Source organism: Strongylocentrotus purpuratus, unplaced genomic scaffold, assembly GCF_000002235.5.
Source record: "Strongylocentrotus purpuratus isolate Spur 01 unplaced genomic scaffold, Spur_5.0 spur5_scaffold_16, whole genome shotgun sequence".
Classification (NCBI taxonomy): Eukaryota; Metazoa; Echinodermata; class Echinoidea; order Camarodonta; family Strongylocentrotidae; genus Strongylocentrotus; species Strongylocentrotus purpuratus.
This window is the reverse complement of record NW_022145601.1, coordinates 20,823,860-20,851,380: the sequence shown is the minus strand read 5'-3', so window position 1 is coordinate 20,851,380 and position 27,521 is coordinate 20,823,860. Positions and strand designations below refer to the sequence as shown.

Genomic DNA, 27,521 nt, shown 5'->3' with positions numbered 1-27,521 from the left:
ATAACAACTTCCCTCTTCAAAATATGTTTGGGGCCCGCAGTAATCATCAGTCCTCCATTGCGCTTCAAGATTTGTGACGTCACATGCGAGACGCAGCTAGCCACAAAGCATTTTACGCCTTTCCATGATATCTATATGATTTTCAGCAAATTATTTGTGTTTTTCAAGTGAAATCTGCCCATCCATATATGAATTGTCCATAATTATCAGTTGTCATGAATTTTCTTTGGGTGACTACTTTAACCCTTACTGTACTGGGGGGGGGGGGGGCCTGGGAGGCCCCCCCTCGACATTTTCGGAGATTGCGCCGCAACCGCTTGGAATTTTGAAATGTCGTTTCATGACTTTTTTCCCTCAAGTCTTACGCACATTTTGATACCATTTTCGTCGAAATCGGATATACCTGTAAGGCGTTACATAACAATTAGTATGCGCATGTCATCAGAAAAAAAATAAAAATAAATAAAAATCCATCAAAATTTGCATAAATTATCATTATTAATTACATTAAAATAACTTTTTTGTGTTAGAAAAGTAGTTTCATTTGAGTAATGAGTTTCAACATTAAAAAAGTGGAGTTTGACACGTTTTCTGTAAAATGCATAAAATTAGCGCATTTTGCATAATTAATTAGGCTAACGACAAAAATTTGCATATTCGGAAAAAACTAATTATACCATCTTGTTCCTAACGTAAATATCGACAAACATGCAAATTTTCGTGTTCATCGGACAATCGACGGCCGAGATCATAGGGGGGGGGCCTCCCAGGCCCCCCCCCCCCCAGTCAGTGGGTGCTCAAAATAGCCCAGTACAGTAAGGGTTAAGTAAATCCTCAACATTTTGATTAAGCAGCATCTGGATGAACTACCCAAGGTACAAAACATCCAATGACAACCCATTCTAAACCACTATACTTTCCCACTTTGTACCTGTGCTATAGATCTTCATCGATGGCAACGAGATTCGTGACCTCAATCTTCGCTGGCTTCGTCAGCACATCGGTGTGGTGAGCCAGGAACCGGTCCTCTTCAACTGCTCCATAGAGACCAACATCTCTTACGGACGAGACGGTGTTACCAAGGAGGAGATGGTGAATGCTGCAAAGATGGCCAACGCCCATGAATTCATCATGAAATTACCCAAGGTAGGTACTATGATAGTGTGCGATACAGTAATAATAAATCAGGGGGTTGTTTCACAAAGCCTAAGATCAATTTTAAGTTGGAGTTAAATTTGGCAGGCCATTCATGCCACTGTTTGCTCTCACTGTTTACTGGCATTGGTCTTTCAAGGGACGTACACATTATGGTCACAAATCTACAGAATTTTTATATTTTTTTCCTTATTGAAGTAAAAATGTTATCTAAAGATCATAATTGAGAGATCAATGGTGAGAGCAACCAGTGACATGAATGGCCTGCCTTAGTTAAGTCCAACTTAAAGTCGATCTTGCCACCGGGGATCCTTGATAGCAAATGCATATAGAATAATGGAGAGCAATTTAGCCCCAGCAAAAAAAGAGAGAAATAGTTGTATATGAACATGAAGGATATCTCAGTTTAACTTTTAAAAGATGCTACCTTGAATAGAAACAGATACCTTGTGTTACCACAAAACATATCCAATTTACACAAAATTAACATCCTTTCTTCTGACTTTCATATTTGTATTATAATAATTTAATTAAGTTCCATAAGTACTGTATACATCTTTTGAGTTTCATTATTTCTATTTACCCCTTATTCTCAGGGTTATGATACCATTGTCGGAGAGCGTGGTGCCCAGCTGTCCGGTGGTCAGAAGCAGAGAGTAGCCATCGCCAGAGCTCTGGTCAGTAACCCTAGGATACTGCTACTGGACGAAGCTACGTCTGCTCTGGACAGCGAGAGTGAGAAGTTGGTCCAGCAGGCCTTAGACAGGGTAAGTTGCATCGGGTGGGTAGATAGATGGATGGATGGATGGGTGGGTGGATGGGTGGATGGATGGATGGATGGATGGATGGATGGGTGGGTGGGTGGATGGATGGATGGATGGATGGGTGGGTGGATGGGTGGATGGATGGGTGGGTGGATGGGTGGATGGATGGATAGATGAGTGGATGGGTGGGTGGGTGGGTGTGTGGGTGGATGGATGGGTGGGTGGATGGGTGGATGGATGGATGGATGGATGGATGGATGGATGGGTGGGTGGGTGGATGGATGGATGGGTGGGTGGATGGGTGGGTGGATGGGTGGGTGGATTGTTTGGTGGGTGGTTGGGAGGATGGGTGGGTGGATGGATGGATAAATGGATGGATGGGTGGGTGGGTGGTAGCGTGGGTGGGTGGATGGATGGGTGAGTGGGTGTGTAGGTGGATGGATGGATGGATGGGTGGGTGGGTGGTAGGGTGAGTGGGTGTGTGGGGTGGATGGGTGGGTGGGTGGGTGGGTGGATGGATGGATGGATGGATTGATGGATGGGTGGGTGAGTGGGTGGATGGGTGGGTGGGTGGGTAGGTGGATGGATGGATGGATTGATGGATGGGTGGGTGAGTGGGTGAGTGGGTGTGTGGGTGGATGGATGGGTGGGTGGGTGGGTGGGTGGTGGATGGATGGATGGATGGATGGGTGGGTGGGTGGATGGATGGATGGGTGGGTGGATGGGTGGGTGGATGGGTGGGTGGATTGTTTGGTGGGTGGGTGGGAGGATGGGTGGGTGGATGGATGGATAAATGGATGGATGGGTGGGTGGGTGGTAGCGTGGGTGGGTGGATGGATGGGTGAGTGGGTGTGTAGGTGGATGGATGGATGGATGGGTGGGTGGGTGGTAGGGTGAGTGGGTGTGTGGGTGGATGGATGGGTGGGTGGGTGGGTGGATGGATGGATGGATGGATGGATTGATGGATGGGTGGGTGAGTGGGTGTGTGGGTGGATGGATGGGTGGGTGGGTGGGTGGTGGATGGATGGATGGATGGATGGGTGGGTGGGTGGGTGGATGGATAGATACACATGTAGGTGAATAGAATGGACGGGGGAATGTGTTCACCTTAGATTCAATAGAACATCAGGCAGATGGATGGATAGAAATAGGAAGATAGAAAGGATTTATAAACGATGACATTACATCTGTCCAAAGCAAATTCTTCACTAACAATGCATGTTTTTAATCCTCTACCACTCTAGGCCTCGGAAGGACGTACTACCATCGTGATCGCCCATCGCCTCTCGACCATCCAGAATGCTGACATCATCTATGCCCTGAACGACGGGAAGGTGGTGGAGTTTGGGAACCACGCCGAGCTGATGAAGGCTAATGGAACCTACAAACAGCTGGTCACTCTGCAGATCATTGCCAAGGAGGAAGGAGAAGAGGGTCAGTACAGGAAATTCGGTTGTAAATGTCTAGGCCAAGAAAAGTCTTGGATATCATTGGTTGGGGTCAGAGAATTTATGATGTTCTAGTTATACTCAAATAGCTCCTGCAGCCACTATATAACATGCTCTGTGTTGAGGCAATGAACAGTACATCTATTACCTACAGTAATAAGCGAGATCGTAATTAGGATTTGCGCATGGGCAGATCAAGGTCATTCGTACCCAAATTGTAAAACCATTGAGACGAATACTCGGATCGTGCTCATGAAAGTTATGTAATCAGTATTCATTTATGCGCCAACAATACATTTATCTGATACACAGGTGGAAGTATTCTTCTCAAGAGGCAAACAAAAGGTATTCATGAAGCACCTCCATCACTTTGGCAGTGATTATTCTAAAATGCACATGTGGGAAGTATCCTTCGTTGCTAAGATCTGTGGATATTTTAGGGTCATGCGTTCCAAAGCTATTTACGACTCGCTTATTGTAAGGCTGGAAGACATGAATTTGATTTTGCTATACCGGTAGTTCAATGTTAGTTTGGCATGCAATTTTGTCATGGTATAAATAGGTTTATACATGCGAAATCTCAAAACTGTAAGTCCAGACTTGTAATATTGATGATAGTATAACATACTTGTACAATGCATTTCAACTCATTACAAAAACAAAAAATCACTCTACAAACAGAAGTAAAGTACAAAGTTTGTTGATGAGATAGTAGGACCTTTTAACGCTTTGCCCACAGGAACCGGGTAGTCCCTATGTTAAGATTAATGTGAATACAAGAATTCACTTGTCAAGGAGTCAATTTGAAGGTGAAAAATCCAATGAAGCAAAACAAAATGGAAGTCAGGGAACAATGTCATAACCATCCATCCATATTTCAATGTCGGTAGTTTGATTCATCAATAATCCTGATGGAATTCTATCGTTTGCTCTCCAGATAATGCGGAAGAGGTGGGAGAGCTGATGAAGCGTCAACCCAGTCATAACAAGATCTCAAGGCAGCTCTCCCATCAGAAGTCACGCCATCTCTCATCCAGCAGTCTGGACGACGGAAAGAAAGATACAACTGATGAGGTATGTATATAGACAGCATTGTCACGAGGGAGGGTGAAGGAGGGAGGTAGAGGGAGGATGACGGAAGTTTTGACATATCTCATCCAGCAGTGCAAAGGTCGAAAAGAGAGATAAAAACTGCTTAATTTTACTTTAAGCTTGTGATTATTTATGTCGTTTGCATGCCAATGTGAATAATGATTTCATATTCTCTCTAAAGAAGGAGGAAAGAGAGTTTCCTAAAGCTAGCTACTGTGGCGTATTGAAGCTCAATGTTTTGCTTTCTGCTTGTGATTCATCTCATCACTGGGATACCAAATGAACCATAATTTCACACTTTCATTTACAGGAGGAGGAGGAAGAAGAGATTCCTAAGGCTAGCTACTGGGAGGTGTTGAAGCTCAACGCCCCTGAGTGGTATCTCATCGTCATCGGCTGCTTCTTCTCAGCCATTCTAGGAGTCACTATGCCCGTCTTTGCCATCCTCTTCAGTGAAATTATCAAGGTTAGAGAACAAGTTATTCCCAAATGTCCCCCTGATAAGTGTGAAATGTTCTTCTGTGTTTTAAAGACACATAGAAGTCAGCTCTCATGGGGAATTCGACACTGTTCGGGTGTTTACCCAATAACAGGTGTTTTCCATCACCAGGGTTAGCCTTTAGTTTTAGGACCATTACACCTTATGTAATGCATTGCTCTTCCCTCACCCGAAAACTCTCTGAGAGACTAGGGGGTAATTCTCGATTGGCCTACGGGTTTGCTGGGTGCAGAGTTGTACTCAGTTTTTTTCCAACTCTGGTGAATTATGGCCTTCTGCACGTGGAAACTGACAATCCACTCCCTTTAACAGTCAATCTTTTGTGTTAAAAGCTGTACAGATCACTCAATATACTTGGTTAGGAAGAACAAAAGCCACTGCACAATATGCAATTTAGAAAATGGTTTGTTAAAATAAAGTATTTCTAAAAAATGAAGCTTAATGATAATGATAATTAGCTGGGTTCATTTAGCACTTAACATTTACGACATCTCTAAGCGCTTTGAAATATTTGGTATATAGTTTATCTAAAGCTGCTCTAAAAAAGTTACTTGCACTGACAATTGATTTTCGCAGTAGAGTTGGTTTCGAAACAAGTAACTGAGTTTGAAGGAAACACTGGAAATTTATCTTTTTTTATTTCTTGCAGCTCTTTAGTTTACCTAATGATGAAATAGAAGAGGCAGCTGTGTTCTGGTCCTGTATGTTCGTAGCTCTTGGAGGAACCATGTTTGTTGGTTATGCCGTCAGCATCAGCTGTCTTGCGATATCTGGAGAAGAACTGACGTTGAGGCTTAGAAGTAAAGCATTCTCCACCATTCTACGACAGGTTGGTCACCCCTCCTCTTCTTTCATTGTTTCATCCTTTTTTTCCCCTCCTCCCTGTTTTTTTTTCCCACCTCTTCTTACTTTCACCTCCTATCCTGTTCTTTCTTCCTCTTCCTTTTCTTTAATCTTCCTTTTCTTCTATTCTTTCTTCCTCTCCTTTAATTGTTTCATCCTCCCTTTCTGTAGCTCCCACCTTTGCTCCATCTCTTCTTTCTCCCTCCTCTTCCTTCTCTAGATCTCCTCCTATCTCTGTTTACCTCCACCTCTTCTTCTACTCTTTCTTCCCTCTTCCTTTTCTTCTTTCATCATCCTCTTTCTTCATCTTCCTTCTTCTTCTCCTGTTCTCCATACTCCTTTTGTATCTGTTCTTTAAGAAAAAGTATATTTTTGCCATCTTCATCACAAAATTCAGGCTTTTAGTGTCAAGAGTAAATGTCACCTAGTCAATTTTTCCTTTCTCCTCTGTTTATTTCTTCTTAAGCTTCATTTATATTTCACCTTCTTTTTCCTCTTCTTCCCTTTTCTTATTCCGTTTCTTCCTCCACTTCTTCTCATTAACTCTTTGCCCGCTTCGTTCGGCTAGCGGAACATACAGCGGGCTGCCAACTTCGACTCAAGTCACATTTCATTCACAATACACACGGAACGCATTTAATTCTATTGTACGCACACACACACAATAGTAATGCGTGCTTCGCATTGTATACACATCACACTTCATTGCACCGCTTTCGCAGACATTGTTTACATTGACATTTTCCGAGAAAAATTGAGTTTTTGAAACTGCTTTTGCAAATATTCTGATGAGCTAGGATGGCCCCTATTAGGAGGAGACGGGACTTCTTCACTGCTGATCAGGTACGAGAACTTGTGATGGACCCTGTTCCAACAGCCGACTCTTATTCAGAGGAGAGCGAGACTGACTCTGACGAAGAAGATGAGCCTGGTCCCACACGTACACTTTTGCGTAATCCCACAGAACATGATAATGGCGTGGACATCAATCACGATTCAGACAGCGAGTTTGAAGAGGAAATTAGGGATGATGTGTCGATGGTTTCAGCAGAGGATGAGCCTGAGGAGTGCATAAGACTATACCTGACTTTCTCTGTCTCCGTACCTTTTCCTTCTATCTCTCTCTTTCTATCTATCCGCCTCTCTGTCTGCCTGTCTCTTTCGCAATCTGATTGTCTCTTTTCTCTCTCTCTCTCTCTCATTTCTCTCCCTATCTGCCTGTCTCTTTCTTCTTCCCCTCTCCCTGCCTATATCTTCTTTTCACTCTCACTTTCTCTATCTGCCGCTATCTCTCTCTCTCTCTCTCCTTGTTTCTTATTTCTCTCTGCCCCTCTGTATCTTCTCATCCTCACTTTCTCTTTCTGCCTTTCTTTCTCTGTCTGCTTATCTGTCTTTCTCTCTCCGTGTCTCTTCTTATTTATATCCCTATCTGCCTATCTCTTTCTTCTTCCCCTCCCCCTCTATCTCTATCTTCTCACTCTCACTTTCTGTATCTGCTTATCTCTTTCTTTCTCTCTCTCTCTCTCTATCTCTCCCTGTCTCTTGTTATTTCTCTCCCTATCTGCCTGCCTCTTTCTTCCTCCCCTCTCTCTGCCTCTCTCTATATTGTTCTCACTCTCATTATCTCAACCTGCCTCTGTCTTTCTCTGTCTGCCTATCTGTCTTTCTCTCTCCGTGTCTCTTCTTATTTATATCCCTATCTGCCTGTCTCTTTCTTCTTCCCCTCCCCCTCTATCTCTATCTTCTCACTCTCATTTTCTGTATCTGCTTATATCTCTTTCTTTCTCTCTCTCTCTCTCTCTCTCTCTCTCTATCTCTCCCTGTCTCTTCTTATTTCTTTCCCAATCTGCCTGTCTCTTCGTTCTTATTCTCTTTCTTTCTCTCTCCCTCTCTCTGTCTACCTCTTGTTATAATGAACATGTCAATATGAGACTACATATGTAGACGAATATATTTTATTCTTATTTATTATACATCAGCTTTCTACAATTCATAACTTAGTACATGTTTCAAGCATACATTATGTTCATGGCTTGCCTTATTAGTGTAGAAAATCAATAAGTTCTTCTGTTCATTTCTTTCAATTCTAATAGCTTGCACAGCCTTGCAAGTAATAATAGAATGTTACACCATCTTACCTACAGACACAATAAAGGTCATCAAAGTACAATCAAGAGACAGGAAGTCTATTCAAAAGTACCCAGGGTCAATTTCAATAGGAGATTAGTTCATTGTCGGCTTACTCTTTATTCAATCCTAAATTACCAGGCTCATTGTGACCTTCAACACATGAATTTGGTATGTAGTGAAAGCTCATGAATACATCTTTTCAATGAACTAACTCAGGACATAAACCTCCATAACAAAGTATTAGATATAAGAGGTATAGAATACCCTTCTAAACGAAAACTTGGATACAAAATGTATAGTTGATAATCTCAAAATTTATGATAATATACATTACAAAAATGATACCATTGGCAAGACTATTAATTTCTATACAATATTGCTACACAAAGTTTTTCATTACAGTACACCAATCAAAAGTTATTGCGAGTTGAATAAGCATAGTCCATGCAGAACCCCTCCTAAGGTGGCACCCTAAAAACAATGTGGCACAGGGGGATTGTGTACGTGGCGGGCAAAGAGTTCAGAAATTTTTATGAATTTGCACGAACTTTGAGGCTCAGGGTTCACACAGTGACTTATGTTTACCTCACAAGTTTCCTCTCTACGGCAACCATTGAAACTTAACTTTATTTCCTTTTCCCCCAGGATGTTGCATTCTTTGACCAACCAACTCATAGCACAGGTGCCTTGGCTACTCGTCTATCTGCTGATGCGTCAAATGTGAAAGGGGTAAGTTTTGGGTGATCTGATATCATTTTATCCCAAGACTCTTCAAATATCTTATTGGTGCCATATTGTATTTATCTAAGTTAGCTTATACAGAAGGCTTCAGGATTTTTCAAATGTTTCCAGTGCAAGATTAATAACCTATACCAGTGTTAAAAGTATTGTAATAAATCTTATCAATACAAGAAAAATGGGTAATTTTGCAAAGCCATTGTGTTGAACAAAACAATAAGTTTATCAATTGGTACATGTGCCTATCGTTTTGGGCAAAATACATGTAGCATGTGTGGCAAACAAGCCACCATGCAGAGAGGCGAAGAAAGCAACTTAAGAGTTTGATTTTTTTACATTTGTTTTGTGGGGGGGGGGGTGAATTTTTAGTACTATTTAAACTGAAGCTATTCATTCAGTGACTATGTTTTTGAACTCATATCTTGCCATAAGGCTGCTTGCACGCTACCGTTATAGTGCTTTGTACACGCGAGTGGCTATCGATTGGTTGCTTCATTCATGCGAGCGAGCTACCGCCTATCTGCTTTGTGCATGCATGCTCGCCTTCGTTATAGCAGTTATTGTTCATGCCCATTGCACTCTGTCTAGTGTTTCGCATGCGCTATTGAAAGTACCATCGCGCTAATCTGATTATCTCAAAATTAATTTGGCAGAGGGGGATTTGAGGCTTGGAACAATAGGGATGAGCCCTGTGGCATTAGGCTGTATTCGTTATGGCAGGATAAGAGTTACACTCTGACTCACCATCCTTTCATCTCTCCTTTCTCCCCGCTTTCAGGCAACAGGGGTGCGCCTCAGCACCCTCTTCCAGACGGCGGTCACATTGGCGGCGGCACTCGTGATCGGGTTTGTCTTCGGTTGGAAGCTAGCCTTGGTGGTCCTGGCCTGCGTACCTCTGCTTGTTGTGGCCGGTGGCTTGCAGCTCAAGCTCATGCAAGGCACACAGAAGAGAGACTCGGAACTCCTTGAAGAAGCTGGAAAAGTAAGAATTTACTCGCTTATCGGAACAAATATCAGAGAACAATTTGCATTGTATCTCATGATTAATTTTTTGTTTTCTAAAAAATTTCCAAATGGATTGGATAGGGCTATCAGAATCATATGTAAGATGAAAAGAAGGTCCAGAGCAGAAGAGAAAGAATAATTCAAGAAATGAGATAATATCTCAAAAGTGCAATAATACCAGTGTATAAATCACCGGACTGTTGATTATGTAGCTTGCAGTTCGAGTCCTGCCGTGGCACTAATATCTTTCGTCAAGACATTAATCTACACCTGCCATACTCTACCCAGGTGTGGTTAATGGGTAATTGGTAGGAAGAAATTCCTGGAATGCTTGAGCACTGTTTCATGGTAGTTCAGCTAAAGTCAGGGTGATTGTATGATTGCAGGGCCCTTGGGGAGAATATTATTGATACTGGTGAGGCTACCCTGGGTAAACAAGACATATTACTATGATTATTATTGTCATCATCATCATCATCATCATCATCATCATCATGTCATGGCATATGATTTTAAAAGACAGTAAAACACTAAACACATATTTCTGCTGGTCATAAGAACATGGGAAACCTCTTTGCTATGCCCCACCGGACAAAATAAGAACAAAAAGAATTGCTGTTTACCCACAGGCTTCCAGGCTCATCATGCCATGATCACCATTTGTTATTATTTACATGAATGGTTTTAATTCTTGTTAAAAACTATCATCCGTCATTTCTCAATCTTTTCTTCATTTTCTAAAAGAGCATCATAAATAATGTTTGAATGTTGAAAACCAATTGAATATGTAAAGTATTGGCTGAGATATGACCACCTGAAGAAATAGATGTCCTATAGGAACTCAGTGTTATATTGCTCTGGCTCGTAATGTTCTGAACTTAACATATTCAATTGGTAATCTACATTTAGACATTATTTTTGATGCTCTTTTGGAAAATGAAGAAAAAAATTGAGAAATTCCCAAAATAGGTTTTTGATGACTTCACACTTCACCACTCTATTATATATTTACTGACATAAATACACTTTTTACATTCAAATCTACATTCCTTTCATTGTTTGTCACACATAGATCGCTGCTGAAGCCATAGAAAATGTACGGACGGTCGCCTCTCTCACTCTAGAAGATAAAATGTACCAGGGATATGCCGATATGCTACAGCTGCCTTTTGTGTAAGAAGCCCTTTGTTATTCATAGGTTGTATTTGGAATGTGTGTTCATGAGTATTTTTTTCTTTCCAGGGTCTTTCGTTTTTCTTTCCTTTTTGTGATTTTCCAGTGTGAGACTGAACTCTATACAGTTTCACGTCATGTAAAGAATTAGGGCAAAGAATGCGTACTGTAGACTGAAATATTCTTAGAAACGTACATTAGTGAGCAAGTAATTACATAAGCAAATAATAACTGAATATGGGGGTGTTGGGATACCTCATATCAGTTGTCCTAAGGGGGTAATTATCCAGGGGGTAATAGTCCTTAGGAGGTAGTTTTCTGGGGGGTAATTTTCCGTGGGGGTGATTGCTCAGGGGGTAATTGTCCTAGAAACGGGATACCGTACCTATATACATGTATATATATCTTTGTCAAGGTAAGGATGCTTTGGCCAGCTGACGAGTAAAGGAAGTGATTTAGACCCCCACACGTACGTAACGCAGGATGCATAATTCTTGAAAATCATAATTTTATTACATAGAGTTCAAACCACATCGCTAGGTTGTGGAGTTGTTGAACATGTACTATCATGATTAGGCTTAGGTTGTTGAACACATACTATCTTGATTAGGCTTAATGTTACCTAAACTCTCATTGAAAGAATTATGTCACAAAAGAATTTCTAATTAGCAAACATCCTAATTGCTTTTGCATTCTGGATGTGTCTATTCGTGCTGCTACAGTTCACTAAGCTACCTTACTGTTTACACATCATGTTATCACAGACTTTGTGTTATTTGTGACGGTTTCTCGATGTCTTTGACATATTTTTTGTTATCTTTGATGTTTTTTTTGTTATCTTTTACGCTTTTTCGTTATCTCTGACGTTTTTTTTCTTCTTGTCTTTGACATTGTTCCTCTGCAGTCAGGGCCAGGTGAACACTCAATACTATGCTGTAGCCTTTGGCATCACCCAGGGCATGGTGTTCTTCTTGTACGCTGCAGCCTTCAGGTTCGGTGGTTACCTTGTATCTCAGGGAGAGATGACGACGGATGAAGTATTCAAGTGAGTTCTAACATACCTCTTGTACTTAGGTTTAAAGCCCAACTGCACTAATCATAGCTACTTGCGCCCTCTATATAGTAAACGATGCCTAATCGGTGACTATTGGTCCCCTGGTCCCCCATGATCCTCTTTTTCTTATGTCAATTGAGAGCTGATTTAATGAGATAACCACCTGTCAGTGACCATGCAGGGAGAGCTAATCCCTCCTGGCCAAACTAGTGCAGTGGGGCTTCTGTATTTCTGTTATCTCACTTGCTTCATGTTAATATGTCTGTCTATTAAGTTTATGATAACAATTTCATTGAAGAATGCAAAAAAATTTCATCAACAAAAAGAAGGAGAAAAGAGAAAAGCATTATAAAACATCCAGATTGTCAAGGGTGAAGAAGAGAGGAGACAATATTTACATCCAGGCCTACAAGGAAACTTTAGTTGGAGTTATATGATTCAAACATCCAATTCATAAGACTGTTTTCAGAAATTCAAGATGAAATACAGAGGAAGTTCATGATAAAGAACATTGTTATAGCAAACATTGATAACAAGGTAATTTAGTTGGTCCAACTTCTATGTATTTAAAAAAAAATTGTTAGCCCTTTTATAACCTTTTAAAAAAAAAATTAACAAAAGTAATATCATTTTTAGTATTGCAAATATCATAATTTGAGCTGTTATATGTAGAACAGCCTATGACTCTGGAAAGATTCATATGATTACTTATCCATCGACTTTAATATGTTATATTGCTTTCTTGATTGCAGAGTTGTCTTTGGTATCGCCTTTGCCGGTATCTCACTTGGTCAAGCATCAGCTTTCCTGCCAGACTATGCCAAAGCCAGGCACTCCGCTAATGTCATCCTCAATTTATTTGCCACAAAACCTCTTATTGATAACTATTCCAAGAGCGGCCTTAAACCTGTAAGTCATACACAATATTTGTCACTTATTTGCAGATTAAAAAAAAAACAGTTTAGAAGATAAATATCTGAAAAATATACGACTGGCTTGGAATCTTTTGGTATGCTTATCCATGTATAACACACCAATACATGTAGCTTGCTACAATTCCCATGCACTGTGTCACTCATAGAATGAACTCGAGCAAAGCAATCCTGATTTGGGGATGGTGATGGGTTATAAAATGTTTTACCTCTGAAACCTACAAGTGAATGCAATGATTTAGGATTAGTGTTCCACTCAGTAAACTGTATTTTTTTAATGTAGCAATGCAGTAGCATGTGTAAAATTGTTCTTCAGTTCAAAGGTTTTAAAGAAATACTGGTTGTCATTTTCATGTTGTGTCTTGTGATGTATAAATTTTGTCATAAACTAATTAATGTCAGAGTATATATTGTGGTGATATGAATTACACTTGTCTCTTTAGCAGTTAAGTTATAAATGTGTACTACAGCATTATTTTTTATTTTCTACAAAACAAATGTAACACATGTTTTGTATATTTGTATGTCAATGTTCTGACAAATATAACATTCAAGATTTACAAATAATATTGTAGCATTAGTTTTCAGTTTCAATTTTTTTCAATCTATTGAGAATTGTATTACCGGATATTTCTCTTGGTTTTGTGTTCTATTACAGAGTACCTTGAATGGAGAGATTTGCTACAACACCATCGACTTCAAGTATCCTACCAGACCGGACGTAGACATCCTCAAGGGACTCAATCTAACGATCAAACCAGGCCAGACTGTAGCGCTGGTAGGAGAGAGTGGGTGTGGTAAAAGTACCCTGGTATCACTCTTAGAAAGATTCTATGATCCCGAGCAAGGCTCAGTGGTAAGATATCAAAATGATTCTACTCCTTATAATACATGAGGATTGATCTAACCATGGGCATGCATGTATGAACTGCCTGGCTTTCCAAGTAATTAGCTGATGTCTGCTAGCTGTCTTGGACTCAGTTGCATCTTATTTGACTTTGGGTAAAATGAGGTGCTACTGAACATCGATGTTGGCCCGAGGTTGAGTAAAAGTCCAATGATTCTAAAGTATGATTTTCATTGAATACCAGCCCAGAATCATAAGCTAACTGATGTGCATCCAAACCACAAAATGTACAACTTAGTTTCTTATGACAGTTTGTTTTCTCTTGGGGCTCCCAAGCGTTAGTCGATGGTCTGTTTTCTAATAATAAGTCACATTCTTGTCCTCTTTGTAATCTTTAATATGCTCTTTTGTTCATGGAAGTGTAATCGAGTCCTATCAAGCCACATAATGCCACTTTCCCTATCCATCTTTTGTCAATTGTCCGTAGTCTATAGATGGGAAGAGCATCACGGATCTGAACGTGCAGTGGCTCAGAGCTAACATATCGGTCGTCAGTCAGGAGCCTATTCTCTTTGCATGCTCCATCAAGGAGAATATTCAGTACAGCGTGGATGGGGAGATGGACATGGCGGACATTGAAAGGGTTGCCAAGATGGCCAACATTCATGACTTCATCTCTACTTTACCTACAGTGAGTCTGCGATTTCCTCTTTCTTTCTATCTCCATTTTGTTCTCCCCTTCTCTTCCTCCTTCCTCCTTCCCTGTCCTTCCTCCCTCGTTATCCCTTTTGATTTGATTTTGATTTGATTTTATTCAGACAATATAAAAATATATACATGTCTTGGGTTACAAAACAAGGTTTAGAAAAACCCATACAAGTTTGCATCCCAGATATGGACAGTAAAATGGCATACATAATTACACAGTAAATACTAATACATAAAATATCGAAGTATGACATAGGTTATAGTTCAATATAAATACAACAACAGAAATACAAGTTAGAAATTGCAAGACACTTCTATTTTAAAAATCTAGATTGAGATGTTTTACCAGAGCCGATTTAAAGGTATTTAGCAATTGACTGTTTACTACTGTTTGTGGGAGTTGATTCCATTCATTAATTGTTTGGGGATAAAAGGATTTCATATAATAGTCTGTTCTGGCATATGGAACGTGCATCTTAAAAGTATTATCATTTCTTCCTATTCTGTTCGCTCGTGTGCACCTATTTACTTCTCCTACATTAATCAAGTTATTTACAATCTTATAGTAAAAAACAAGTCTATGGTACTTTCGTCTATTTTCTAATAAATTCATTTTGACATTTTGTAATAACACGTTATAACTCGTAGACCAATCCTTACACATCATCCTTACGTAACGTTTTTGAATACGTTCAATCCTCTCTTTGTGTGTGTTTCTATAGGGATCCCATGCTGTACAACAATATTCTAAACGTGAGCGAATTAGTGATTCAAAAAGACTTTTTAAAATAGACTTTGGACAATTAACAAAATTCCGTCTTATAATTCCCATGATCCTGTTACATTTTGTATATAAGTCAGTGCAATGGTCGTTCCAGTTTAAAGAATCATTTATTACAAGACCTAAGTATTTTTCAGACTTTACATTTGTTAACTCCTGTCCATTGAGAGAATAATTATATGTTATATCGTGAAGCTTTCGAGACATTTTCATAGTTTTACACTTTGATACATTAAAGTCGAGCATCCATGTTTCAGACCATTTACTTAAAACTTCTAAATCATTTTGTAATATCTTGCAATCATCTACATTGAAAATTGGACGGTACAATATACAATCGTCCGCATATAATCGAATAGTTGATGAAATATTATTAGGCATATCATTAATGAAACATAAAAACAATATCGGGCCTAAAATTGTTCCTTGCGGAACGCCTGATTTAACTTTGATCCATGAAGAACATTCGCCATTTATAACCACCCTTTGATATCTATTCTGTAAAAAATTCATTATCCATTCTAAATTTTGAGATCTTACACCATACATTTCAAGTTTTGTTCTTAAAAGGTCGTGAGGTACACTATCAAACGCCTTTGCAAAATCAAGGAAAGCAATGTGGACGCTTGAACCAGACTCCATATTATAACTCCAATCATTAATTGCTTCTATAAGTTGTGTTTCACAACTTCTTTTTTCCCGAAAACCATGTTGATTGTCACATAGTATATTATTTTCATTAAAATGTTCAATAAGACGTTTACAAATTATGCGTTCTAAGATCTTGCATGTAATGGACGTAAGAGATATAGGGCGATAATTACCCGGATCCTGTTTGTTACCCTTTTTATACAATGGACATATATTAGCTTTTTGCCAATCGGCTGGCAATACACCTGATGACAAAGACAGATTAAAAAGTTTACAAAGAGCAGGTGCCAATTGTTCTGCACCTTCTTTCAACAAACATGGGGCTAATTCATCGGGGCCTTGCGCTTTTGAAATGTCTACATTCTTTAACAACTTTAAGACTTCAGCTTCGGTACATTGAATATCCTCCATAATAGGAGCATTACTATTTGATTCGGGCTTATAAAGTTTACAAAGAGCAGGTGCCAATTGTTCTGCACCTTCTTTCAACAAATATGGGGCTAATTCATCGGGGCCTTGCGCTTTTGAAATGTCTACATTCTTTAACAACTTTAAGACTTCAGCTTCGGTACATTGAATATCCTCCATAATAGGAGCATTAATATTTAATTCGGGCTGGGAAAGGGTTTCACAATTACTAAAAATTTGATTAAATTGTTCATTAAAAACATCAGCTTTTTGTTGATCTTCAGTAATAATTCTACCACTGACATTTAAGCAATCTATCATACCACGGTCACACTTTCTGGACTTAATAAAATTCCAAAAAAGTTTAGGATTACGTTTAAGACTATTGCATATATCATTGCGTAAATAATTCACATATTTCAATTTAACTTTCTTTTTTACTTCTTTTCTCAACTGTCTGTATTTTTCCCATTGGGTTCTCTTAGTTGTTCTTTTAGCTTTCTTAAACGCTCTATTTCTTTTTCTCATCAATTTCCTTAAATCCTTATCTACCCACGGAACATTTGATCCTTTTCTTAAATTACCATGCGGAACATTTGCATCACAAATCTTTATTATTGTAGATTTAATCAACTGCCAATATTCTTTCACATTAACATCTCTGTTTTCTTCAGATAAAGGTGCTTCTTTCAAATCTTTTCGGAATTGTTCAAAGTTAGCTTTAGAATAAAAATATATATGTTTCTTTTTTAATTCACTGTTATTCATACAACAAATAATGAAACTTATAGCCTCATGGTCACTTATACCAGGAATTATATTAACTTTAGACACATCTGATGGATGAGACGTAAATAATAAATCTAGTATGTTACAAGTCTTATCAGTAATTCTTGTTGGTTGACTTACATGTTGATATAGAAAATTGTTGTCAATAACCGACATAAAATATTTTGTTAACTCAGAGTTTTCGGATGTGACATTATATCCGTTTACCCATTTCAAACTTGGTAAATTAAAATCTCCTGTCAGAATAACATTGCATATTTTTTTACCATTATGAGTTATTAATGACATAGATTTTTCAAATTCATAAATACTTTCTATTTTACTGTTTGGAGGTCTATAAAAAACTCCAAGAAAAATAGATTTTGTTTCTTTAAAAAATAATTCGCACCAAATAATTTCGCAGTTTGACTCAAGGTCTTCTCTATGGAGTACTGACAAAATATTATGATATGCTATAAGAATTCCTCCACCATGTCTATTCCTATCTTTTCGTACTACCTTAAAATTTTGGGGAAATATCTCAGAAGATAAAATTTCCGGACATAAATGAGTCTCCGTAATACAAAAAACATCAGGTTTATCATGTTCAATAATTGTTCTTATTTCGTCGATCTTATTCACAACGCTTCTTGCATTTAAGGATATACATTTTAGATTGTTTGGATTATTTTTATTGTCATGTTCAAAATATGGAGTACATGTTTTAATATTAGGCTCGTCGAGGTGCACAGGCGAGTGATCATTGGCACTCTCTTCTTGGCCAGTCTTTTAATAAGTGCAAAACTTCTCTTTGTGACCAAGCTGGTTACATCGGCGACATTGGAGTTGGATTCCATGTCGACAAGTGTTAGCTCTATGATTGGGTTCAGCGCAGTATTCGCAACATGTCCCGTACATTGTAGATGATTCGCGGACTACTGATGCATATGCTCTGTTTCCATAGGGACCAAAACGCGTCGCGGTAGTTGATCGTTGTCTTGGCGTGAACATTGATGGTTGAAATGTGGGGCGTGGTGGCTGGGGGTGGCTCGGGGGTGAAAGATAATGCGATGGTGCGTAGGCGTTCGGATGAGGTTTTGGTGGGTATGGAGGATTAATGTAGCTCGATGGGCGTAGCGGAGGGAAGGCGTACTGGTAGGGTTCAGCTGTGGCGGCTTGGGAGGGTACGGGAGCTGGGGCAGCCTGAGGAAAAGAAGATCGAGATGGTATCCCAGGGGGTTGAGATGATGATGATGGTCCCTTCCGTGGCCTTGGAGGATGGACTGGTAGACTGGATGTGCCTGGGGGTGACGGTTGTGACGTTTGGTGGGTGCTTGAAAATGGAGGTCGTTGAGATGATGACGTGTTTGACTGTGGGTTGTCAAGCATAGCGACAATGGCGTGCTTAACCTGTTTCATATCCATTGTAAGTTGATCAAGTCGTTGATTAATACATCTGCATTTCATACAAATGCTCTCTGTTACGTCACACATCAAGTTACATAACATGCAGTTTCGTACAGGGTCGTGATCCTCACTTTGAGTGCTTTCATCATTGTTGATACTGACAATAGAACTATTGTTAGACATTGAAGATGTTGAATGGTTCGTACGATCAGGTTCGTCGATGATTACAAAATGGCGACCTATCTCAATGTTCAAATCGGGATAAATTTGTGATAGTTCGCCCAAATAAAAGTCTGTCGGCGAAAGTCCCTGGGGCACAGATTTATGGCAATTGAAAATTAGGCTGAGTGAAAAGGAAATACTTCCACTTGTAATCCCTTTGGGCAGTTTGTACTTAAAAGTTTTTTCTCCAGGTTTACCATGATATTTATTCGAACGTACTTTACTTGCCATGTCTGGGACTACGTATATCGGAGACGAAGAGTCGTAAAAAACATGCAATATATAAACTTACGATATAAGTTCTAGAGAAGTGGCAAGAATACTGGATATCAGCTCAGCAGAAGAATAGCAACATATTGAGATGATTCACACGAATATATGCAATTCCAAGTGGTAAAAGATGATAAAAAATGATAAAAGATAAAACATAGGCCTCTTCCTCCCTTTCCTCCTTTTATCCTTCCTCAATCTTTCCCTTTCTTCTCCTTTCACCTTCTTTCCTTTTCCTCCCCTTTTTCCTCCCTTCTTCTTCCTTCTCCTTTGTTCCCCTCCCTCTTTCCTCCGTCCTCTTCCATGCTCCTCCTTTTTGCTCCTTTTCTCCTTCCTTCTCCTTCTTTCTCCTTCTTTCCTCTTCCTCCCCCTTCTGCCTCCCTTCTTCTTCCTCCTCCTTTGTCTCCCTCCCTCCTTCCCCCTTCCTCTTAAATGCTCCTTCTTGTATGTAGTTAAGAATTTGCCATTTTGTAATTAAATAAAGTAAAAATGATTTGTCATTGAAACTAACATGTATGACCATGAATGAACCACTACACAAACAGATTACTTACGTGAAACCCTTTTCCCTCTTATTTCTAGGGTTATGACACATTGGTAGGAGAGAAAGGAGCTCAGTTATCAGGTGGTCAGAAGCAGAGAGTAGCCATCGCCAGAGCTCTGGCTAGAAATCCTCGTATCCTACTCCTGGATGAAGCTACCTCAGCACTTGATACAGAGAGCGAAAAGGTAACTAAACTAGTACTCTTGTCTTACACATATACTGGCTTCTAGGAACCAATAGAGGGTCAATCCTGCAATCAAACCTGCAATCAAACCTGCAATCAAACCTGCAATCAAATCTGCTATCACACCTGCAAATCAAACCTGCAATTAAACCTGCTATCAAACCTTCAATCAAATCTGCAATCAAACCTGCAATCAAACCTGCAATTGATTCTGCTTTAGCGACCACCTGTAGAGATATAAAGTGAAGTATAAAACAACCTGCCTCCCATAAACAATTTGTTGTTTTCCTTGTGGCAGTCTTTCTATACAGATTTCATTGTATTTAAGGTTAGATTATACCCTGCCCTCTGGCGTGTCTCTCTGTGTTAATGTCTGTGTTGGAATTCCATACTTTTACCCATCATCCATTGACATTTTGAACGATTTAATCAACATTAAAGGTAAAGACCAGTTCTGGTCAAGCGATTGCATTGTGAAAGAAACGTTGTGAAATCGATCAGAAAAGGTTGATCATCTAGCATATAAGTATTGGTGTGTACTGCAAGGTTCTGGAATCATCAAAATGATAAGAAATTTGGCCCAGTCTTGGGAAAATTAAAAGCACTGTACACGGAAAGATGTATAAGGGACTACACAACACATAGGCCATATCTGTCCGGTCCGGATAGATATAATACTTTGCCAAATATATCAATTGGTAGGCGGTTTCCCAGCAAAATTTGTATTATTATGGTTTAGTTAAAACACATCTTTCACATGAATGGTAATAAGAGCTTCCATTTCATTTTTTGAGATGGGGGCATTTCCAAAATTGGTTTTTTAATATGTTTTTTCAAAAGTTAAGTATTACCAACAAGTAAATAAGAACTTGTACTACATTTTACTCCTAACATGTACATCAACCAAACATTTAATTTCTTATGATGAATCACCTCTTCTTGCTCTGTTAGATTGTACAAGAGGCTTTGGACGCTGCCGTAGAAGGCCGGACATCCATCGTCATTGCCCATCGTCTCTCCACGATTCAGAACGCGGACATCATCGCAGTTATCAGAGACGGGGTCGTCGTCGAGAGCGGGAGTCATCAAGAACTCCTCAATAAGAAGGGTTATTATTATACCCTAACAGGAGGTCAGAGGTCATAGGTCATAGTGATAATTCTTGCCTCGATGAAGTACAATGTAAATAAGAGAGCTAGTTTAGAGATACTATCTGTACATCGGCAGATAAAGGTCATTTAGAGGGTTCAGTGACACAAAGATGTAATTCCATTTTGGCCATTTTGAGAAAAAATTGTTTATGTGTCACGGAGCGCTTGGGCCGGAGTTAAGTCTATGTTTCACTAGCCATTGACATCAATGGTTGGGTTTCCTGGAAAGCCCACATTTTTCTGAACATTTTAATATCAGATACTCATTTTGGCAAAATCTTGAGTTACGTCTTTCTATCGCTGAACCCTTGATTTGCACTGAAACCCATTCAAGAGGAGTGCTGGTTACGTGCTCACAAAAGTGATGTAATCACTGTTCATTTATGCACAGACAGCACAATCTGTGATAAATAGATGGGAAAGTATGCTTTTTAAGAGGGCAAACAAAAGGTATCCATGAAGCAGCTCCACCACTTTGGCAGTGATTATTCTTAAGTGCACAAAGTGGGAGTTCTCCATTTTTAAAAGATCTGTGGATATTTAGGGGTAATTTGTACATTTGCTCAGTCAGAAGTGTATATGCGGCCAACGCTGTGCTCCAAGTATGATATAATGAAATACAATGTAATGATGATATTGTTTACCCAGGGAACCCTCATCAGCATCGATCTTCCAAAGGGCCCTGCAATCTGTATTACCCCTAGCACTTGCCAGGTACCCATTTACACCTGGATTGAGAGTGGCAAATGTGGATAAATGTCTCGCCAGAAGACGTTTCATAGTGCAGGGCTTTGATTTTAACCCTCACCCCTTGGATTGAGAATCAAGTAAATGAACCACTAAACCACAACACCTCCACAATATCTGGGTGCTAGTAATAATGATTTTAATAATAATATTCAGTTTTTATATAACGCTTATTAGAATCACTAAGCGCTTCCAAACTTGGAGATTATTTCCCCGGCTTTAGCTGTGCTGCCATAGTATGATTATGTACAACATAAATGCAAAAATTATAGATTCTGTAACTGTATGTCATATATTTTATGTCTATTATATACCTCAAAATATATCAGTCTTAATTTTTTAATTACATTACATTGGCCATCCCCCCTTAGTCAAATATTGGAGGAATTTATCCCCCCCCCCTTTTTCTTTATACTGTATATTTGTGAGCAAAACTATGCTTAAAGTATAACGTTTAAATTGATATCCAGCCAGATCATGATGTAGAGCAGATATACACATATATATCCATGTTTTAGATTTGTAATATCTTTGACATTATATTCATATATGAAAATAAATTATTGTTGCACCAAAAAGTGAATGCAATTTCTGTATTCATGAATGATACACAAATCTACATTCTACTTTTGTTATTGTGTAATACAGGAAAAGAGATCTGTAACTTATTGTTTGAAAAGGTGTCAAACTCAAGATAACGATGTATATGTTTTTAAATCAACTGCTATTCTGTGACAATGTATCAAATATATTTCACACTATGAACTGTGCTTGAACTTTTATTTACGTGTGTACATTTGCCTTGTATATAAACTCATGAAATGATTGACACAGTGATTATTTTTCATTTTTTGTCTTTCATTATTAACTAGATTTATAATGTAGAGATAAGAAGACGGTAGGTCTAGAATAATGATGATTTTTATGATAGTTTTTATGATATATATATATGTTTCCAAGCAAATTTGTCATTCCATGGGTTTCAAAGACGGGTTTTTATCAGTGTTCAATAGACAGGCATTATGTGAAACATGTTAATACAATGAATGCAATATTATGTAACAATTTTATTTGGGGGTTGACTTGCTGGTGAAATGCCGTTGGTCTACAACCAGTTCATCTACTACTCAATTAGTCTACACCCAGCCCTTCCTTACCGGTACTATCCACATGGTCTAATAATTATTTTGTCTTCTTATCATTTGGTCTAATAATCATTTGGTCTAATTTCCATATGGTCAAACCATTTGTCTAATGCCCTTTTTGTCTACTATCTGTGAGGTCTATTTATCATTTCATGATTATCATTATTTATGATTAAATGATTATTACACCACATGGATAGAAGACAAAATGGGCATTAGACAAACTGGGAATTAGACTAAATGACAATTAGACCAAATGATCATTAGACCAATTGATTATTAGACCATGTGGATAGCATAGGCCTAAACAGACTGGGTGTAGACCATATGGGAATAGACTGATTGAGGTAGTAGACGAACTGAGTGTAGACCAAATGGCAATAAACTGTCTTGCTATATGTCCATGAAATATAGGATTGATTTTGCATCATGTATGCATGCAGCTAAAGAAATGAATCAGAAACTTGAATATCTCTTACCCCTCAGTATCAAAATAACACAATACTCATTTGTAGTGAACGGCATTATCAAGTGAGGAAGAGTTCTGAAAGCTATTAATATGTTCTTCAGTATTCATTTAGCATCACCAACTCATGATATATACTTTTTTGCCCTTGTGGCTATGCAACTTTCAAATATAATTATTATTATTTTACCAAAATATTTTTCTATAGTGTTTTACTTCACATATTTCAATTAGATTATTTTAATCCTTATTTTATGCCAGTATTTCAGTCATATAGTATATATATATGTTTTGACAAATCAATAAATGATGATTCATTTTTATTCAGCCAATTGCACTAAATGTGGATTTAATTGTCCAGGAAGGTGTTTTTGTATAAGAAGACGTATTTGGAAATGCTTCGTATATAAGTATTTGAGTTTTTCTCCATTTTAATATCTATGGCTGATCGAGCAGTCAATCTCAGTCAAACTGGGAGTACAATAAAGACTATTACTATAGTTTAGAATTTAGTGGTGAAAGTATGAATTGAAGAAGAAAAAAAAAATCTTTGGATAAATCTTAATATGATTGGTGTGTGCATGCAGATCCTTTTTTTAGAAGGAGGTGACTGACTGAGAGATAAAGTATTTAGTTGTATAAAGAGTATTGAGCCGACAAGGAAAATAGGTAGGCCTATAAATACTTGTACTGTTAGCAAAATTATTGTACGGTACTACCTACTTTTGTATAATATTAAAATGGGATAAGAGCAGTGAATCGCATAAGAATAAGAAAGTGAACGTGACAATTAAAGTGATGTGTATTAAAAAAGTATGGTATTGCCTATACTGGTACTTTAACTACTTTTAAATGATATTAAAATGGCATAAAAGCAGTGAAATGTGTGAAAATAAGAAAGTGAAAGTAATAATTAGAGTAATGTGTATTAAAAAACAGAGGAAGGTGAAACAAAAATTATATGCCATCTGCGTTGGCCGGGAATCGAACCCGGATCAATTGCTTGGAAGGCAACTATGCTAACCATTATACCACCAACGCTTCGCACGACCATTGAGGGGCATTTACGTTAATGAAATTAGATACGTATCGAAAATAAGTATCTTTACCCAAATAAAATATTTGCTTACATTTCGATTCACCGAAGTAATTTCCCGAGATTTTTATAATGTTTAGGCCAATTGCTCAACCCAGCATACGAAAAATTGCCCGTAAAACAACGATTTCAGAACGTAAATTTATATTCAGTCCCATACGCTGATTTGTGTGCTCTTAAAAAAACACACGTCAACGCCGACGCGTCGCGACGGACCCACACATAGCTGCATTACTATCCTGGCTGTGTATTAAAAGCTATGCTGTTGATTCTCAACATTTCAAACACCACTGTACGAAACTCAACTGATTTCACTCAAAATCGTTACTTTAGTGACGATTGATGACACCTAAATAGCAGTAAAATACTATTTGTTTATCTTTCCGATGTTAGAAAGAATAATTAAAAAATTCAAATTGTGAGTCTACTGTCAAACATGCCGATCAACTGCATCGGCATAATTGTCTGCATCTGTGTGTTATGAGTGTATTGACTATTCATGTATCCAAATACTGCCTATTTACACGTAGTGCAGTGCAGTGTTAAAGGTCAATACGCATTAGCATTGACTCTCTATGCTTTGCTGGAGTGGTTATCTGAATGCATTAGTCGACCTAATCTGGCTCATGTATATGGTCAAACAATTTTAGAAACATCTAGGACCTTCACCCCCCCCCCCCCCCCAAAAAAAAAAAAGCTTACTTGCTCTCTCATTCACTCGCTCACTATCATATCTGCCATAGATCTAAATAAGGACTAACGTCCTTTAGCAAGACGTTAATATACATTTTTGAGCACAGCTCAGGTATAATGTACCTGGTAGGAATATTACTTGAAATGCACTATAGCACCCTTCTCGGGGGGGGGGGAGACAAAAAAAAACCAGGAAAAAGATGTTTCAAACTTGGTTTCAGTCAAAAATTATGTGAAGAGATATTGCAGTCCACAATTCCAATATTATAAGGCCGGGCTGCGCATGGTACTTTCAAAATCAATATTAGCTCAACTCTTATCTTTCTTTTCCTCGAGCTTTAGACAAGAAATTAACACTATACAGGCTATATGCATGGAGTTTCAGTCAATATCGACTGGTATTTATTTTCTTTTAGAAAAAGATGCAAAATACTGATAAAATGAGTTACAATATCAATAAAATTAATTAGCTTCTGACCAGAAAAGGGGTATAACCCTCGATTACATCAGTATATATCCAACACCACAATTCATCTTCAGAATGAATATGTATGCATGGTGCTAAATTACATTATTTATTTGTCTAATATTGTTAGAAGGCCTGAACCAAACATTATGAAATTAACATACCAGCCAATTTAATTTCAATACGATATGCAGGTTTCGTATACAAATCTGAAAAATTGAAAATAATATCAACAGCTCAATTAATAATTATTGAATAATGAAATCTGATACTATTCACCTTCATACATTTACTTTTCTCTTTTCTTCGCACTTTAATATCTTTTTAATGATATATTGATACAATGGTGCATTATATAATCACACAATAACACATTCACATGTCAGTGGAAATGGCACATAATCCACATTCATCAAAGAAACATGTACATAATACTGCTGAAACTATTATTTACAATCATCTCTTATTCTTGCACCAGTGCAGTGAGTTAATGCTTTAGTCACTGGATAAAATACCATGTTAAAAAATTACCCTAGCACCCCTAAAATAATGAGACATATAATGGGAGTAGGCTTTATAGTGGTTTCATACGACAAATCAATTCTGTACTAAAACATAAAATCGTTCTGAAGTCTGATGAATAGTCAGGTGGGTAAAAACACAAAGAATAGAAAGTTCAATTTAGCCTTTGAGCAAATTGTAAGGTACTATAAAGAAACCATTAAAGAACATATAGGGAGAATTTCCCTGATATATGCCTGAAAAATGGTTCATGTGCTTGATGAAAAATACAAGGTAACAAATTTGCTGCTTGGGACTTGATAAAGCACATTACCCCAACATTAAAAAAAGAAGAAGTGCTTGAATAATTAAAACAAAAGTTGATGTGATAAATCTTCCATCTCCTCTCATTTGTACATAAGACTATACCCAATAATCTTCCTCGACATAAAACAAATAAGAGAATTATTCTTATTATTGGTGGTATTTGAATACAGTGGCTATTCAATTATATTTAAGAAAAATATAATTAACATAAGAAATTCCTCAAGAATTAAAATCAGTGAAGTATATGCAAGCTAGATTTCTCCATGTTATAAGTAAGATATTTCATTAGCAAACTCTATGTTCACAATTCACATTAGTAGAAATAAATATACAAAATAGTTCAGTACATGGCAAAAAAATACCAACAAATATATTTAAATCCTTTTAAAAGGTATAACGCAAAATCCAGTGGGCATATTCAAATTATTTTTTATTTTTTACATAGAATTTTTAGAAAAGCAAGGACATATCAAAACATTCCAAACAGAGGGTTGGTTTATGGATGGATAGATTGAATGAGTGAGTGATTTTATTCACCAACAACAATAATAACATAAATCAAATATGTTTTTACACTATTTAAAGTAATGTTACAGAAATGAAACAAATTATAGTAGGTTGAAAACAAAGAAACATTGAATAATTAAAAAAAAAATTCCTATTCTAAACGGTAATATATCGTCCCTATTTTCACGAAGTGACGGTAGTGAATAAAAATCGCATTCACTTTGCATTACGATTTTCCTCACTACCGTCACTTCATGAAAATAGGGACGATAATTATGTACATTCATCTATATACAATGTGTGTTTTAAAGACAGTTTGGACAACATAAAACGTATAGAGCTTTTAAGCATTGCAACAGCTGAAAACAACTATAATTAACACTGGTTTTTAGTTTCCCTGTACTATGTAGATTTTAATTCTTGTCAAAGCACTAGAAGGATACATAAGACATGTACACAAGAACTATTTGAAAAATAAAATATATAAATGAAAAAGCATAAAAATGCGAATTTATATTAGTACATTCTAATCCACTACTTGCATCATTCTAGTCCAGAATCTGGCCGATTTAATTTTAACAATGTCCTCCAGCGCTATGCAATCTCCCCCTACTTACTCCCTGTCAACCGAAGATTGTGTGATCCCTGAATTAAGACGCCCAGCGAGTACGAGTTTGTTGATAACTCCATCTTCAACGGCATTCACCTAATACGATACTTTCGATTTTCATGAATAGACATCTGAAATTCATTTGATTTTATGCACCACATCCACTTTTCATACCAGGGTAAACATCTT

At 37.9% G+C, this 27,521-nt stretch overlaps 1 protein-coding gene and 1 non-coding gene across 6 annotated transcripts in view; one reads left to right on the top strand and one right to left on the bottom strand.

Annotated features, from left to right (window-relative positions):
* LOC115918687 (ATP-dependent translocase ABCB1-like) overlaps nucleotides 1-20,810 on the top strand; it is a 49,233-nt gene extending 28,423 nt beyond the window's left edge. For 3 of the 5 annotated variants that reach the window (XM_030987027.1, XM_030987025.1, XM_030987026.1), the window contains exons 12-26: nucleotides 943-1,146; nucleotides 1,752-1,922; nucleotides 3,164-3,353; nucleotides 4,305-4,441; nucleotides 4,770-4,925; nucleotides 5,608-5,787; nucleotides 8,577-8,660; nucleotides 9,448-9,651; nucleotides 10,747-10,847; nucleotides 11,752-11,892; nucleotides 12,654-12,810; nucleotides 13,492-13,689; nucleotides 14,168-14,371; nucleotides 19,478-19,624; nucleotides 20,575-20,769. In XM_030987027.1, coding sequence (XP_030842887.1) covers nucleotides 943-1,146; nucleotides 1,752-1,922; nucleotides 3,164-3,353; nucleotides 4,305-4,441; nucleotides 4,770-4,925; nucleotides 5,608-5,787; nucleotides 8,577-8,660; nucleotides 9,448-9,651; nucleotides 10,747-10,847; nucleotides 11,752-11,892; nucleotides 12,654-12,810; nucleotides 13,492-13,689; nucleotides 14,168-14,371; nucleotides 19,478-19,624; nucleotides 20,575-20,769 — 2,469 coding nt within the window. Of the gene's footprint in view, nucleotides 1-942; nucleotides 1,147-1,751; nucleotides 1,923-3,163; nucleotides 3,354-4,304; nucleotides 4,442-4,769; nucleotides 4,926-5,607; nucleotides 5,788-8,576; nucleotides 8,661-9,447; nucleotides 9,652-10,746; nucleotides 10,848-11,751; nucleotides 11,893-12,653; nucleotides 12,811-13,491; nucleotides 13,690-14,167; nucleotides 14,372-19,477; nucleotides 19,625-20,574 lie in introns of all 5 variants that reach the window. The other 2 variants (XM_030987028.1, XM_030987029.1) reach the window with 2 other exon arrangements.
* Nucleotides 20,811-24,101: 3,291 nt separating this feature from the next.
* On the bottom strand, nucleotides 24,102-24,173 carry TRNAG-UCC. Its single transcript has one exon. It is a non-coding gene; the product is annotated as a tRNA-Gly (tRNA).
* Nucleotides 24,174-27,521: the final 3,348 nt, after the last annotated feature.